At 34.4% G+C, this 15,128-nt stretch overlaps 1 protein-coding gene across 1 annotated transcript in view; it reads right to left on the reverse strand.

The window, feature by feature from the left end:
* Positions 1–12,068: 12,068 nt before the first annotated feature.
* The window catches only part of SLC2A13 (solute carrier family 2 member 13), a 376,120-nt gene continuing 373,060 nt past the window's right edge, over positions 12,069–15,128 (reverse strand). Inside the window, exon 10 of the mRNA XM_059082261.2 lies at positions 12,069–13,576. Coding sequence (XP_058938244.1) covers positions 13,350–13,576 — 227 coding nt within the window. The 3' untranslated portion in view covers positions 12,069–13,349. The remainder of the gene's footprint in view (positions 13,577–15,128) is intronic.

Below are 15,128 nucleotides of genomic sequence, written 5' to 3' on the forward strand. Positions count from 1 at the left end.
CCAAACAGAGGTGAAGAAAAGAATAACTGAAATTTCAAAATACACTGGAAGGAACAAATAGTAGATTAGATGATACAGAGGAACAGATCAGTGAGCTGGAAGACAGAATAGTGGAAATGACTGAAGTTGAACAGAAAAAAGAATAAAAAGAAATGAGGACAGTTTACTACCATTCACATTATAGGGCAGTCTCAGAAGGAGAAGAGAGAGAGTAGGGGCAGAGGACATATTTGAAGACAATAAAGATGAAAAATGTCCCTAGGCTGGAAGAGAAAACAAACATCCAGGTTAAGAAAGCACAGAGTGTCCCATACAGGATCAAGCCAAAGAGTACCAGACCAAGACATTACAGTTAAAATGTCAGAAATTAAAGAGGGAGTATTAAAAAGCAGCAAGTAAGCAACAAGTTACATAAAAGGAAACTCTCATAAAGCTATCTGCTGACTTTTAAGCAGAAATTCTTCAGGTGAGAAGGGACTGGTACAATATATTTAATAAGATGAAATGCAAAAAGCTACAACCAAGAATACACACCCAGCAAGGCTTTCATTCAGATTTGATAGAGAGATAAAGAGTTTCATAGACAAGCAAAAGCTAAAAGAGTTCGGCACCACCAAACCAGCTTTACAACAAATGTTAAAGGGACTTCTCTAAGTGAAAAAGAAAAGGCCACAACTAGAAACAGGAAAATTACAAAAGAAAAAATCTCATTGGTGAAGGCAATGTATAGTAAAGGCAGTAAATCAACCACATACAAGCTAGTAAGAAGGTTAAAAGACAAATGTAGTCAAATATATATATATTTGCTTTATATATATTTAGGTGCTCCTATGTTGAGTGCATAAATATGTACAAATGTTATTCTTGTTGGACTGATTCTTTATCATTATGTTATGCTGTTCTTTGTCATTGTTCGAGTCTTTATTTTAAGGCCTATTTTGCCCAATAGGCCTAGTATTTTGCCTAGTACTGTTACCCCAGCTTTTTTTTGGTTTCCATTTTCATGGAATATCTTTTTCCATCCTTTCTGTTTCAGTCTCTGTGTGTCTTTATCTGTAGTGAGTCTCTTACAGGCAGCATATATATGGGTCTTGTTTTTTTTATCCATTTAGTCACGCTTTGTCTTTTGATTGGAGCATTTAGTCAAGTGTGTTTATATATGAGCTCCAACATCTAGCAATTTGAGGGCTTCCCTGTTGACACCTTCAGGTTACCTGAGATTCCTGATTAAACCTCAAAAATAAAGGTAATATATTATTTTTGTTTTCTGAAGTTATAGCTGTCTTGGAGCTTAGGGACTTCCCTGCCTGTGACAACCTCTGAAAAGGCTTCAGTGTCTTCTGGTCACTTGCCCAGTAGTTCCTCCTGGTATGAAAAAGGTCTCTTAAAGTGTATCAAAAGGTATTGTGTCTACCTCAGCTGGAGTAATCCTAATTGTATATTATAGAGCCAAGGAAGTTTATTAGTTTCTGGTCTGGCATGTAAGAAGCTTGGGAATTATACACCACCCTAATAACAAGTAAAAAGCTGAACAAACAGAAAATCAACAACTCTTCCATATGCGAAGTGAGGTCACAATGCAAATTGCTGCCCCCTAAGCTGGAGACAGGAGGACACAGAGAATCACAACTTACTTAAGCAAAAAGTCAAGAGCAGAAACCTCTATGGGAAGCAGTACCAAGGTGAGAAAACTAAATTGTAATTGATGGAAGCTCAGTGTGGAAAAGTGTGAGAGTTAAACATTCCAGGATGTCACAGTCATACTGAGGCTTCCATACACTTTTTTGAGCTTTATTTCTCAGGTTCCGACAGTAGAGACTGGGGAAAATCTCTCAGGCTTCTGGCAGAAGGAAGAAAAAGGAAGCATTTTGAAATAGGCCAGAGAATTCTGTTCTTAACAAGGTCAAGAGAAACTCAGTTATTACAGCCTAATCTGCTGGAGCTTTATCAGAATCTAATTGACCTGGAGGAAGGGAAATACCCATCTCTAGTTCTCTATAGTCATCTTGTTCCACCTAAGGGAAAAAACAACAACTGAGAACTTGTGAAGTTCATAGCCCAGGGTCACAGGCTCACTAAAATACTGAGACCTAATCACAGGACTATAAGAACACTTCTCCTCCACACACACCCTTCCTTTGTATCACTAAAGGCCTATTTATAGGAGTTCCTTTTATCCAGTATGTCAAGTCCAGCTTTCAACAAAAAATTACAAGGCATATTAAAAGGCAAAAGACACAGTTTGAAGAGACAGAACAGCATCAGAATCAGATTCAGATATGCCAACGATGTTGAAATTATCAAACTGAGAATTTATTGTAACTATGATAATCTGCTAAAGACTCTAATGGAAAAAGTAGACAATATGCAAGAGCAGAGGGGTAATGTAAGCAGAGAGATGAGAGTTCTAAGAAAGAATCTATTCTTTCAATAAAAGAAACACTAAAGATCAAAAACATTTTGACAGAAATGAAGACTGACTTTGATGGGTTCATTAATAGACTGGAAATGGCTCAGAAAAGAATCCTTGAACTTGAGAATATGTCAACAGAAACTTTCAAAACTAAAATCAAAGAGAAAAAAAGACTAAAAAATTGAACAGAATATCCAAGAATTGTGAGACAATTCCAAAAGGTGTAACATACATGTAATGGAAATATCAGAAGGAGAAGAAAGAAATAGAAGAAATATTTGAAGCAATAATGACTGAGAATTTCCTCAAATTTATGTCAGATAACAGATCAATGATCTAGGAAGCTCATATAAATGCCAAAAAACCTACACTTAGGCATGTCGTATTCAAACTGCAGAAAATCAAAAATAAAGAAAAAAACCTTGAAGGAAGCCAGAGAAAAAAAACACCTTACTTATGGAGGAGAAATATTAGAATTACATCTGATTTCTCAGAAACCAGGTAAGTAGGAAGAGAGTGGAGTGAAATATTTAAAGTGTTGAGAGAAAAACCAAAAACCAAAAACCAAAAAACACACCAACCTTGAATTCTGGATCCTGTAAAATTATCCTTCAAAAGTGAAGAAGAGGGCTTCCCTGGTGGTGCGGTGGTTGGGAGTCCGCCTGCCGATGCAGGGGACGCGGGTTCGTGCCCCGGTCCGGGAAGATCCCACGTGCCACGAAGCGGCTGGGCCCGTGAGCCATGGCCACTGAGGCTGTGCGTCCGGAGCCTGTGCTCCGCAACGGGAGAGGCCACAGCAGTGAGAGGCCCGCCTACCGAAAAAAAAAAAAAAAAAAAAAAGTGAAGAAGAAATAGATCTTTTAGATGAAAATTGAGGGAATTTGTTGCCATAAGACCTGACTTGCAAGAAATGTTAAAAGAAGTTCTTCAGAGAGAAAGAAAATGATGTAGGTCAGAAACCTGGCAACAACAAAAAGAATGAGTGAAGGTAAATTTAAAACTTTTATTTTTCTTATTCATAATTGAACAAATAGTTTATTCAAAATAATAACAACACAGCATTCAATGTATTACTTATGTACAAGTGAAGTGAATGAGAGCAGAAATAAAAGGAACAGAAATGAGAAATTAGGAATATTTTGTTATTATATGGTACTTATTCTACCTGTGAAGGAGTATAGTGTTATTTGAAATGGACTTATATTAGTTGCACATGCATATTGCAAACTCTAGGGCAACCACTTTAAAAAAGTGAGGCAAAAAGTATAATTGATACGCTAAGAACAAAGAGGAATGGGATCATATAATATGTTCAATTAAAACCACAAAGGGCAGAAAAAGTAGAAAAAATAGGAACATGGAACAAAGGCAACAAATAGAAAAGAGTAGCAAATATGATAGATGTTACATCACTTTAAATGTCAATGGTCTAAATATACCAATTAAAAAGTGGATTGTCACAGTGGATCAAAAAACAAGACCCAACAATATGTTGCCTTCAAGAAACCCACTTTAAATATAAAGACACATATAGATTAAAAGTAAAGGGATGGAGAAAGAAATACCAAGCTAACACTAATTAAAAGAAGCTGGAGTAGCTATATTCATCTCAGACAGAGAATAGTTTAGAACAAGGAAACTTATTAGGATTCTGAGGGTTAATTCATAAATGTAAATTTGGGCATGTTTTCAGAAATTACTGATCATTTTTGAATTTAAGTCCTAATCCTTTCACATTTGACTCTAAATTATACTGTCAGTTTTATCCAGTAGTTATGTTTTAGTTCCTAAATCCATAACCAGATACCCTGCAGGAAGAAAATAGTATAAAAATTTTCAGGTAGAGGCAGTTATCAATTTTTCCATGATAAAGCTCATTGTAAACAACAACAACGACAATGAAGGGAAGTGGTTAAAAGTGACAGAAACTGACCTGGGTCTAAGTTCAGACTCTACAAGTTATGCTACTGAATACATTACGTTACTTCCTGTGACTCAATTATTTCCTCATTCATAAAATTGTGGTAATAAGTCTTTTTTGTATAGGGTTTTTGTGAGGATAGAATAAAATGATGTATACAAAGTATCTTTTATATGAGTTGTTGTCTATAAAGAAAGCATAGAAATAGATTAATTTATTATAAAACATGCAAATTCCACCCCAAGCTTGTTATCCTAATACTTAATAATTTTGTTATTATCAATTGATTTTCCCTTCTTTTAACAGGAATCATAACAAACAAAATTTATCATCCAAATGTGTTTATGTGAATACACATACATTCATATACCACACGGAATTTGCTGTTTGATTAAAACAGCTTTCCTATACAGAGGTTCATTTTCAAACCATGCTTACTGATATTGGCCTGGTGCCATGGTATCATTTTCATCATTTTTTTAGCCCAGAAAAAGCTTCCACTGTTCCTTTGTGGACCACAGGAGCACCTGTGATGCATGCATCCATTTATTCTTCAAATATTTATTGAACACATATTATAAGCTAGGCATTGTATAAGGTGCTGGAGAGTCAGTGGTAAATAATACAAGTTCCCTGTTCTCATGCAGTGTATATTCTAGTGGGAGAAACAGACAAGAAATAAGAAAGATAATTTTCAAATGGTGATAAACACTCGGAAGAAAATAAAACAAGGTTACCTGATAATGTCATGGGGAGGAAGGGAGTAATTAAGTTGTATAATCAAGGTAGGCCTCAGAGATGATTTTGAGCTGATATTTGAATAACAAAAAAGAATTAGACGCACAAATAGGGTGATGAGCATACCAGGCAAAAGTGAAACCATGTGCAACACCCCTGAAGTGTCAGTTACTTAGCTTTATGAATTCCTAAGTAACTTGAAGATAAATCTGCTCAATTAGTTCAATATTCAGTAGATGAGCTTACCATTTGAAAGAACATGCTGACTCCATTTTAAAGTAATGATTTCAAAATTCTAATGCGACGGTTCTCACACAATCATGTGCTTCAGAATCACCTGGAGAGTTTGTTAAATTACAGTTCCCTGATCTAAAAGAGCTGAACTTGTAAAAACTGAGAGTAGACTAGTGGTTACCAGAGGCTGGGGGTTAGAGGAATTGGGAAGATGATTACGGGTACAAACTTGGAATTAGTGGACAAATAAGGCCTGGTGAGCTTTATAGACAATATTGTATTATAAACTTCAAAGCTGCTAAGAGACTAGATCTTAATTGTTCTCACCACAAAAAAGTAATGTTATGTGATATGATAGAAGTATTAGCTAACTCTATGGTGGTACTTCTATTGTAATATATAAATGTATCAAATCAATACAGTGTATACCTTAAACTTACACAGTGTTATATATGTCAATTATATTTTAAAAAAAGTTTCCTGGGCTACAGTTCCAGAGATTCTGATTCAGTAGGTTGGGTAAAGTCCACAGATTTGCATTTGCAATAAACTCACAGGTGATGCTAGCACTACTAGCCTGGGGACACCACTTTGAGAACCACTGCTCTATCAGATCTGTCTTGAGAGTTTAATATCTATTTGATAAAAGTAAAGCATGCCAATATTTTCTTTCATGTAAAAAATTTACTTACCATGCATGGTGATCATCTGAAATTAAGTTTTGTAAGTGTAGTGGAAAAGTGCATGAAATACTGGAGGTAAAAAATACCTTCAATGTTTCATGTTGAATTCATAGCATCTATAATAATTTGGGCTTTATTTCAATATAGCCTATTGGTAAAGGGTTAATGTCAGTTGTCATTCAGAGAGGATTTCAAAATTATTTTTTAAATGCTGAAAAGAATTTAAATGATAATTAACTTAGGGGTTTTTAAAAATTATTTTTTCATGGCTGGGAGATCACATAAATAGAAATTATATATTACATCCTGTTAATCTGGAGAAAATGAGAAGGTTGTGTTCTTATCAGCTGTGCCATTCAGGAGGATGCTAATGGAAAAGAGGTGGAGAAAGGAAGAGGGGTATCAGGATAGTCAGCGAGATCCGCTCAAACCATTCTGGTCAGCAGAGAGCCTGGCTGCTGCACTTACACAGCCTGCATGACGTGTCAAAGAAGCCCTTGTGCTCCTGTCCCTATGCACATCATGACCTTAGCATCAGGGATAGCATATGGATGATGATACTAAGAATAGCCAACAGTTATCCAGCACTTACTATGTGCCATTCCTCTAAGTGCTTTACACGACTAACCAATGTGACCCCTCCCTGCCACAACACATATATAAGGTAGATAGGAACATCTCCATTTTATATATAAGAAGGTGAGGCAAAGAGTAACTCAGTGATTTAGGTTACCACGCAGTAAGTGGAAATGCTGGGATCCAAACCTAGATAATTTGTATCAGTCTGACCTCTTAAACAATGTACTATACAGATCTTCCTCGTTCTGATGGGGTTACATCCTGACAAACCAATCCTAAATTGAAACTACACTAATTACTAACCTACTGAAATCATAGCTTAGCCTAGCCTACCTCAAATGTGCTCAGAATACTTACATTAGCCTGCAGTTGGGCAAAATCATTTAACACAAAGCCTGTATTACAATAAAATGTTGAGTATCTCATGTAATTTATTGAATACTGTTTTGAAAGTGCAAACAGAATGGTTGTGTGGGTGTGGGATGGTTATAAGCGTATCAGATGTTTACCCTGGCGACAGCGTGCCTGACTGGGAGCTGGGGCTGCTGCCCTGCCCAGCATCACAAGAGAGACTACCATACTGCATATGGCTAGCCCAGGAAAAGATCGAAATTAAACATTCAAAGTACAGCTTCTACTCAATATGAACCACTTTCACATTGTCTTATAGTTGGAAAAATTAAGTTGTACCACTTTAAGTTGGAAACCATTCGTATACTGCTTCATATTTGGAAAAGAATCCCCAAATTAAAGGTTTTCAAGATTTGTGTCTATAGTCCAGGTTAAAGTGAGGTATCTGATTCTTTTTCTTCACATCCTTTAAGTTATAGTACAGTAATAACATGATGTCTATTTTTTCATCTTTCTGCCTGGATCTGACAAGAAGACATTCCAAATGAGGACCAAGAGAGAAAGAGTGTGGCGTAGTCACTGCAGATAAAAATTTTGTACACACTTCCTAGTGTGTGATCTTGGGTAAATCACCAAATTGTTCTGAACTTAAGTTTTAGTATCCACAAAAGGATGACAACATTTACCCCACAAGATTAGACAATTAAATGAAGACTTTTCTGACCATTGATACAGATATGAACTGTACTATTCAGGTGTTCAGATGAGTGGACACTTTATGCATAATGGGATTTTCAAGGGTCATTTTGACTGTAGGATTTTTGCCTTACCTGCTGACATCAGAATCTTTGCTTAAGATGCAACTCCATTGTAAGCCTTTGAGTGACAGTCGCTCTAGCGTCTTCAGAGGATCTCCTCAGACTAGTTCTATAGTTGGGCTCAGGATGGCACACCCTAGCTATGGAGATAAGTCTGATGGCTGCCCAGATCAAACAATAATATAATGCTTACTAATAAAAGCTACAGTTGGGGCAGAATGGCAATGGAGAGCAGCAGAATTCCAAAAGAACTGTCAACTGGTCATCCAGCAGGTATTTTGTTTTCATCTACAAAGCAACAACCATAAACAATTTTTGTCAATCTGACACAATGGTTCATGTCAACATCTGGTTCTGACAACAATAAGAAATAATATTTCAAGGATTTCTGAGTACTTCATTTCAAAGTTTTATATTTACTATTTAGAATAACTCCTTGCAATAATTTTTAGGTATTATAAAATATTTTTAAAGGTAGTTAAGTTTAACCATGGTCAAAAAGAGGTAAAATATCATTAAAATGAGTAGCATTGCATAAATATATAGAGGTAGGTAATCTTTGTAGATGCTTTTACTTTGTAACCTAGATCCTAAAATCCAAGGAAAAGAATTGGATAAAATACAAAACTGCAAGGGAGTTAAATGAGTAGTGAATTGTTTTAACTTTTATTTGACTATTTTCATTTACAGTTCTGGCACTGACACTTTTTTAAAAAAAAGATTTAAATTTTATGTAAAGATTGAACTTCAATAAAATAACTTAAAAAACATTTACATATACATCACTAAATCTCCATAAAATATACAATACTTTTGATACAACTATAGGCTACAATGACTTTGAAGGAAATGATACGTATTCATAATTTTTAAGAGATATCCCATGTGTCACATGTAGGAATAAATATTTATATTGGATTTGCTAAGACGTGGAGTATTAAACACTATATAACATGCACTCTCAGAAATTAAAATATACTTTTGAAAACATATTTTAAAAGCATATACCTGTGTTTTCATGTAATCTAGATGTACAGTAGAGCTTTTAAATAGAAATTTGAACATTTATTACAAATAAAAGATACTATAACATCAAGTAAGATATAGTCCAAAAGCTGCTAGGAACCAGTTTGGACATGTAGAATATAAATTTCAACTTTGGCTAGAGATAAGTATCATTTTTTTAACCTTCAAATGAGACGGAATAATGTTAAATTTGCTAAAATTTTAAAACTTGACAAAATATTGGTGGTTTTTAATTTTTAGTACTTGTAAGCTATATTTCTTTTTCCCATTTATATAGATATGATAAAATCAAATGCATGGACTTAACTGTCTAAAATCAAAACCTGACTATTACTGCTAAATGAAGGTAGATATTTAACATTCCATAGACCAAGTCACTCAAGTGCAACAGACTGTGTCTTATGCATACAAAGTAAAGATTTAAAAGAATTATATTGTTTTACACTCACAAGCAAATTATGAGATAAAATTCTTTCATGTACTTCTGAACATCATTAACACTTAGAAAATACCTCTCTGATGATTATTGGCACATGAAAATCTCCTTCTCTAAGAGATGATGTTTAAGAAAGTTGGTAGCAGTAAGCTGTTTGGCATTTTAAAATGATTGCTATTTCTAGAAAATAGCAGCAATATTGCTCACCCAGAAGAACTGAAAATTGATACATTGCTACAGCCTGAATCACTTCATCAAATTAGCTTAACATTACTGTACATGAGGCTAAGAAAATGGATAGAAAGTGACAGAAAACAGGATGTTGAAACTAATGCAGAGAACAGTTCTGAGTCTCTTAATAGGCAGAAGCTACACGACCTGTAAATTTTACCCACAATTCAATACATTCTTGTATAAAGCACATATTATGAATTCTCTCCTTCTGGCATGGTATGTCATTCTTTTATTCATAGTTAGTGAAAATGTCTGAATTTGGCAACTTAAAACATGATACAACAACTATATAAATGTCAGTTGTTAGGTACTTAGTATAATTTGAGATATTATAACTAAGAGAATAGTAAAATAATCTGATTATAACAAAACATCTTATTTTGTTGTTCTTAATTACTGTGCTGATGAAATAAAGTCAAAACTATTTTCCCACTCCCCTTACTGTATTACAGTATTTATAACATATTAGTGTCATTAATTAGACTAGTGAGACTTTCTTAGATAACATGTGGAGTATTTTCTAGAATATTCTCCCCCCAAGATCTATGGATTATTATAGTATATTTCAGTTTTACGTTCTGGTATAAAAGGAAAAGGATAAGTTGTCAACTTACATTTTTCCTATTAATTCTTCCTCTATATAACTGATTTTGAAATGATAATAAACAATTTCTAAATTCTCTGCTTTAACTGATTTCCCATTTTAGAGTGAATAACTTAAGAAATAATATTTAGACTCTTTTATATTAAAATGGTTCAGTGGTAAAATAAAAATATGAAAAACACTAGATAGCATTACTCTCATAGCGTTTTCCATCTGGGAACTAACTACTGCATATGACTGGGAACAAAATTTCAAATGGAAATATTACCTTTTAAATCTAGTTTTAATTTAGATCTTTTACATATACATTAAAAATCATGTTTTGGGCAATTATTGACTAAGGTGCAACAATCAAAATTATAAGAAACTTTGTATTTAAGAAAAATATTAATACCAAATCTTTAAAATCTATCTGACATCACATTCAGCCGTAAGTGTTCAGATGCAGATGAAATGTTATATTCCCTTAAGTCTAGTGCAGATCTCACCAGCCATCCAGCTAAGCCTCAGTAGGGGTCATGACCGTCTTCCCTATATTTTCCTAAATCACAATATACCTCTATTAAATTTGCAGCATGTTTAGAAGGAAACATATAATTTCAGCTAAAAGCATGATGCTTAATGTGTTTTAATATGGTAGGTCAAATCATACCATATATAAGTTGTCCTACAAAATATATATTTACTGATATTTCAAATGGAATGTTTTCAAGTTGATAGTGGTAGCCAAAGATGCTTGATAACTTAAAAGGTGCATAATACTAAAAAACCTGCAAAATTCAAACATTTAATTTTTAATATACTGTAAATGTTCACTGAATCTAAAAATAATACCCTAATTATATAAGGTTCCTTTTCAAGTAGTTGTTATTAAAAAATTATAAATAATTCTTATACTGTGCCTTTCTGTCTTATACTTCAAAGATATGGAATATTATCTTTATCACTATATAAATAACAAGTAGTCCTTTATAGAAGGAATTGAGGAGAATAGAGGAAGAGAACTGTGGCTATTTTTCCCTGTTATGTGCATTTATGGATATAAAGGTGAAAACACCATTCGCTTATGTCAAGGAGAACAAGCTATGTTCTGCTTTAGGAAATAATGAGCCCAGGTGCTCCTTTAATAAAGTTACTGTGCATTCAGCTCAGCTGAGTATAGCATATAGTTAAGGCTATGTATACAATAAAGAGAAGAATTGAGGCAATTATTTGGATAAATCAGGAAAACAAACTTCTAAAGAGATCACTTTATGGGTCTAAATACTTTTTCTCCACATTATATTCTGATATATTTTACTACACAATAGTTCACTTTCCGCTTCACTTTACCTGTGTGAAATATTATACAGATAATAAATTTCTTATGGGATAAGAAATATTGATAGAATAATAACTTTCTCTATCAAAGCATATCTGCTTTTCTGGGGAAAATCAAAATCAATATCCCCTTAGAAATCAATTGCCAAAGTGCCTAATTCAAGGAAAGAAGCTCTCTAATTTTTTTTAATTACATGAAATTATCAAAGGGAGAAACCTCTTTTTTGGCTGAAGGATTTTTAGGTTTAGAGAACCTCCTTGGCTACATTCTCAGCTGTGATCATTGTGATAAGAACAAGCAAGAGAGACCAAACCATCTTGGAGACTGGCAGAAAGATACTGAATTTAGAGAGAGCCACTTTTTCACTCCAAAGAGTACCTTATTAGATATTTAGGGCTATTTAAAAATGCATCAAATGTACGCATTCTTAACTGACCACAGAAGAGTCATTCGTATTTCCACTGGAACTAGCAAGTAATTTTGTGAGTGATTTTGTACATACTATATAGTTCTTAACATACGAGTGAAAATTGGAGTTCATTGATGAACGAGCATACAAACCAATGAACACTCTGAAAAGATACTGTAGAAATGTAGTAAGTCAACATCTCTTAAAGACGTATATATGAGAACCATTAATCTGCTCCAGTAGAAAATCCCAGTTTTTAGACAAGGAGGAAAAAAATCCAAGCCAAGCATGAGACAAAGGAAACACCCACAGACAAATCTATTTATCTTTTTATATAGAATGTCAAGGTAAAATGAGAAAGGGTGTGCAAAATAAAAACTAGTTTATGCTCTTAGAATTAAAAGAAAAAAAAGACGAGTACCATAAGTAACAAAATGTGACAATTCCCTTAGGAAGAGTTAATAAAAAGTTAAGAAAAACAGAAGTCCCACTTAATTAAACAAACATCAGTAACAGCAGGATTATTTCTGCCACTGATTTTCTTCCTTCCTTTCTTGTTTCAGAAATTATTTGATTAAAAGAAGGGGAAAAATAGTCTGCTAGAAGTTATTTATATCACACAAATGAAGGCACAAATCGTAGGACTCCAGAGTGGATGAGTGAAGGCATGGTGAATATCAGGTGATTTTGGCATGAACAAAAACTGACCCTGAAACACAGTTGAAGATCTAGTGCCATTTTGTGTTTACAGTTGCACACCTAAGTGACTAACTCAGGGTTAAAAATCTTTAAGGTCCATAAAAATCTTTTCTTTCTTACTTTCTAGCAATAAAATATACTTATCAAAACTTGCTAGCTAATCTGTGCAAATGTATACTTCTCACTGATGCAAAAAATATGTAGGAAAATAAACCCTAAAAGACCTGCTTTTCATAATGTTCAAATGATCCTATACAGAGTCAGCTTCTGAAGAACTTTCCAGATTTGAATTGGAGAGAGAAACCAAAATGTGGGATCCAAAGGATATAAGGACAGCTGTGCCCCTGTAGGATGCACTTTTGTATTTGTTGATGAACGCTTAAATGGAGTTTACTTTCTAATAGCTGATCACAGGTAAGCTCCGTGTCCTTAGGAGAATTTAGGGCCAACAGGCCATGCTTTGACAGAAAATACCCTTGGACCATACTTCAGAATCCTTTGCTGTAAGTATATCACACATATATGATTTGGCTAGTTTAGCACTGACTCAATTGCCACTAATAATTATATAGTCTTAGGAAAAAAGGATTATCATGGAAGTCACTGGGTACAATATTCATTTTAAACTATCTCAGGAAGGAATTATACACATTTGCTCAATAACTATTAGTTTAAAATCCCTGTAGATTTTTTTTTTACATCTCTGCTTGTGAAAAAAAATGTCATTGTGATTGTATCTTCCTTGGAATCAAATATTCTAGAATATGAAATTCAAAACTAGACTGTGGAAAGAACCAGATTAAAAGCAGGGCAGTGAGGTCACCAATTGCTGTTCTTCTCTCCCAAGTTTGTTTAAATGACTAAATATATCAGCAGCTGACAATTATTCCACATCAGAAGCGTCATTGTCAGAAAGATGATAGTTACTTCCCTTCACCCGAATATATTCAATATATCTCCCTTCATCAGAATCTGAAGCACCACATGTACATAGCCTGTTGTCAAAGAGTGATTCAATTTCCTCTAATTTTTTCCCTTTGGTCTCAGGAAGACAGCCATAGATGAAAAGGAGACCCACAGCAGCGAATCCAGCATAGAGGAAGAAGGCTCCTGCAATGGGAAATAATATATATGTATAGGTTTACATTGGAAAGGGTACTTGATTTTAACTTTTCTTTCTGGTCAATCATGCATGACTGTGGTCTGAGATGGAACCAAAAAATTGCTTCCAGCCTCGTTTATTCTAATTGTTCTAATGCTGTGAATATAATGCAATTTGTCTTTCTAAACTCAAGTCATGTAATCAAACTCAAGAAGAATGACAGACCAGGCTCAGATATAACTTCTGCTTTGAAGTCTTTCCTCACTTCCCTGGTTAGAGTTAATTGTGTTTTCACAAAACTTTGCTGAGGCAAAGTGGTATATAACAACCAAGAAGTATTATAATTATGTGAACATATTTGTCTGTCTTGTTGACTAGACTTGGAGGCACGTTGAGGGAGAAATTTCCTTCTCATTTGTCTTGTATTTCCAGAACCACATTCAATGACGATATTGCTGAATTCATGAGTCAATGCCCAAAGTCTGGGAGTCAACTTTGAGTTTTCTCTTACTCTCCCACCCAATACCCACTCTGTTAGAAAATCCTGTTGGATCTACCTTCAATCACAATCCAAAGATGACCACCTCTCACCATTCCTGGATATCTCTGGTCTTAAAAGACAAATGGCTGGAGAAAGGATATCAGATTGGGAGTTGGAAGATCTGGTTTAAGTCTAGTGACTTAAACCAGACTTCTAGTGACTTCTAGTCATTTAACCTCCTCCCTGGACTTCAGTTTCCTCATTAAGTAAAATCATTCCTCAGCTCCTATTTAAATTTATGGTTTAAATTTATGAATTCTGTAAGTTTTACAACCCAAATCAGGACCAGGTATAGGAAAGATGGTTATGAGAGGAGGAGACCAGCAAAAGTGGTCTCCTCAAAGTCTATGGCTTGTCTTTGGGTTCCTAGTACAGTGCGGACACATTGGAGTGTTTAGAGAATGAATGTTCTCTTGTTCACTGCCGGATGGAACACAGTGGGTGGCAGATCTGAGATAAAGGGCTATACCAGACGTCAAGAAGACATATTTGAAAGTCAAGCTATAAGCTAAATAGTACAGCAATTAAAGAACTGAATAGTATTTCTCAGTTCTGCTGAATCATTACAGAATGTGGAAAAACATTACTAAAACTACTTTCTTAAAGTAGTTTTCAGGCCTATAAAGTAGTTTAGTAGGCCTATAAGTAACCATTTCAGTACTATCCACAGAAACATTTCTTGGGAAGACTCAAGGAAAACTACAGAGGAAAACTGCTGCTGAATTGGCCACTCCAAAGAATCTGCTCTTTGGAATGAGGAGCCATGAGAAAATACAAGGGAAACAGAGGTAAACTATGAGACATTAGGAAAAACATGAAAGGGTTGACTAAACCAAGACATAATTTGTTAGATTAAATCATCAGAAGCTATATAATTCTTAAGGAGGGGGACCTGCATAAATCAAATACTTTCTTTAATAAAAATACAATTCCATTTACAAATATAAATAAAGAAAATTACTTCATTTCAGTTTGGTTTACATTAAACACTTACTACAAGTTTATATATTTTTATGTCT

This window comes from Kogia breviceps, chromosome 12 (assembly GCF_026419965.1).
Source record: "Kogia breviceps isolate mKogBre1 chromosome 12, mKogBre1 haplotype 1, whole genome shotgun sequence".
NCBI classification, from domain to species: domain Eukaryota; kingdom Metazoa; phylum Chordata; class Mammalia; order Artiodactyla; family Physeteridae; genus Kogia; species Kogia breviceps.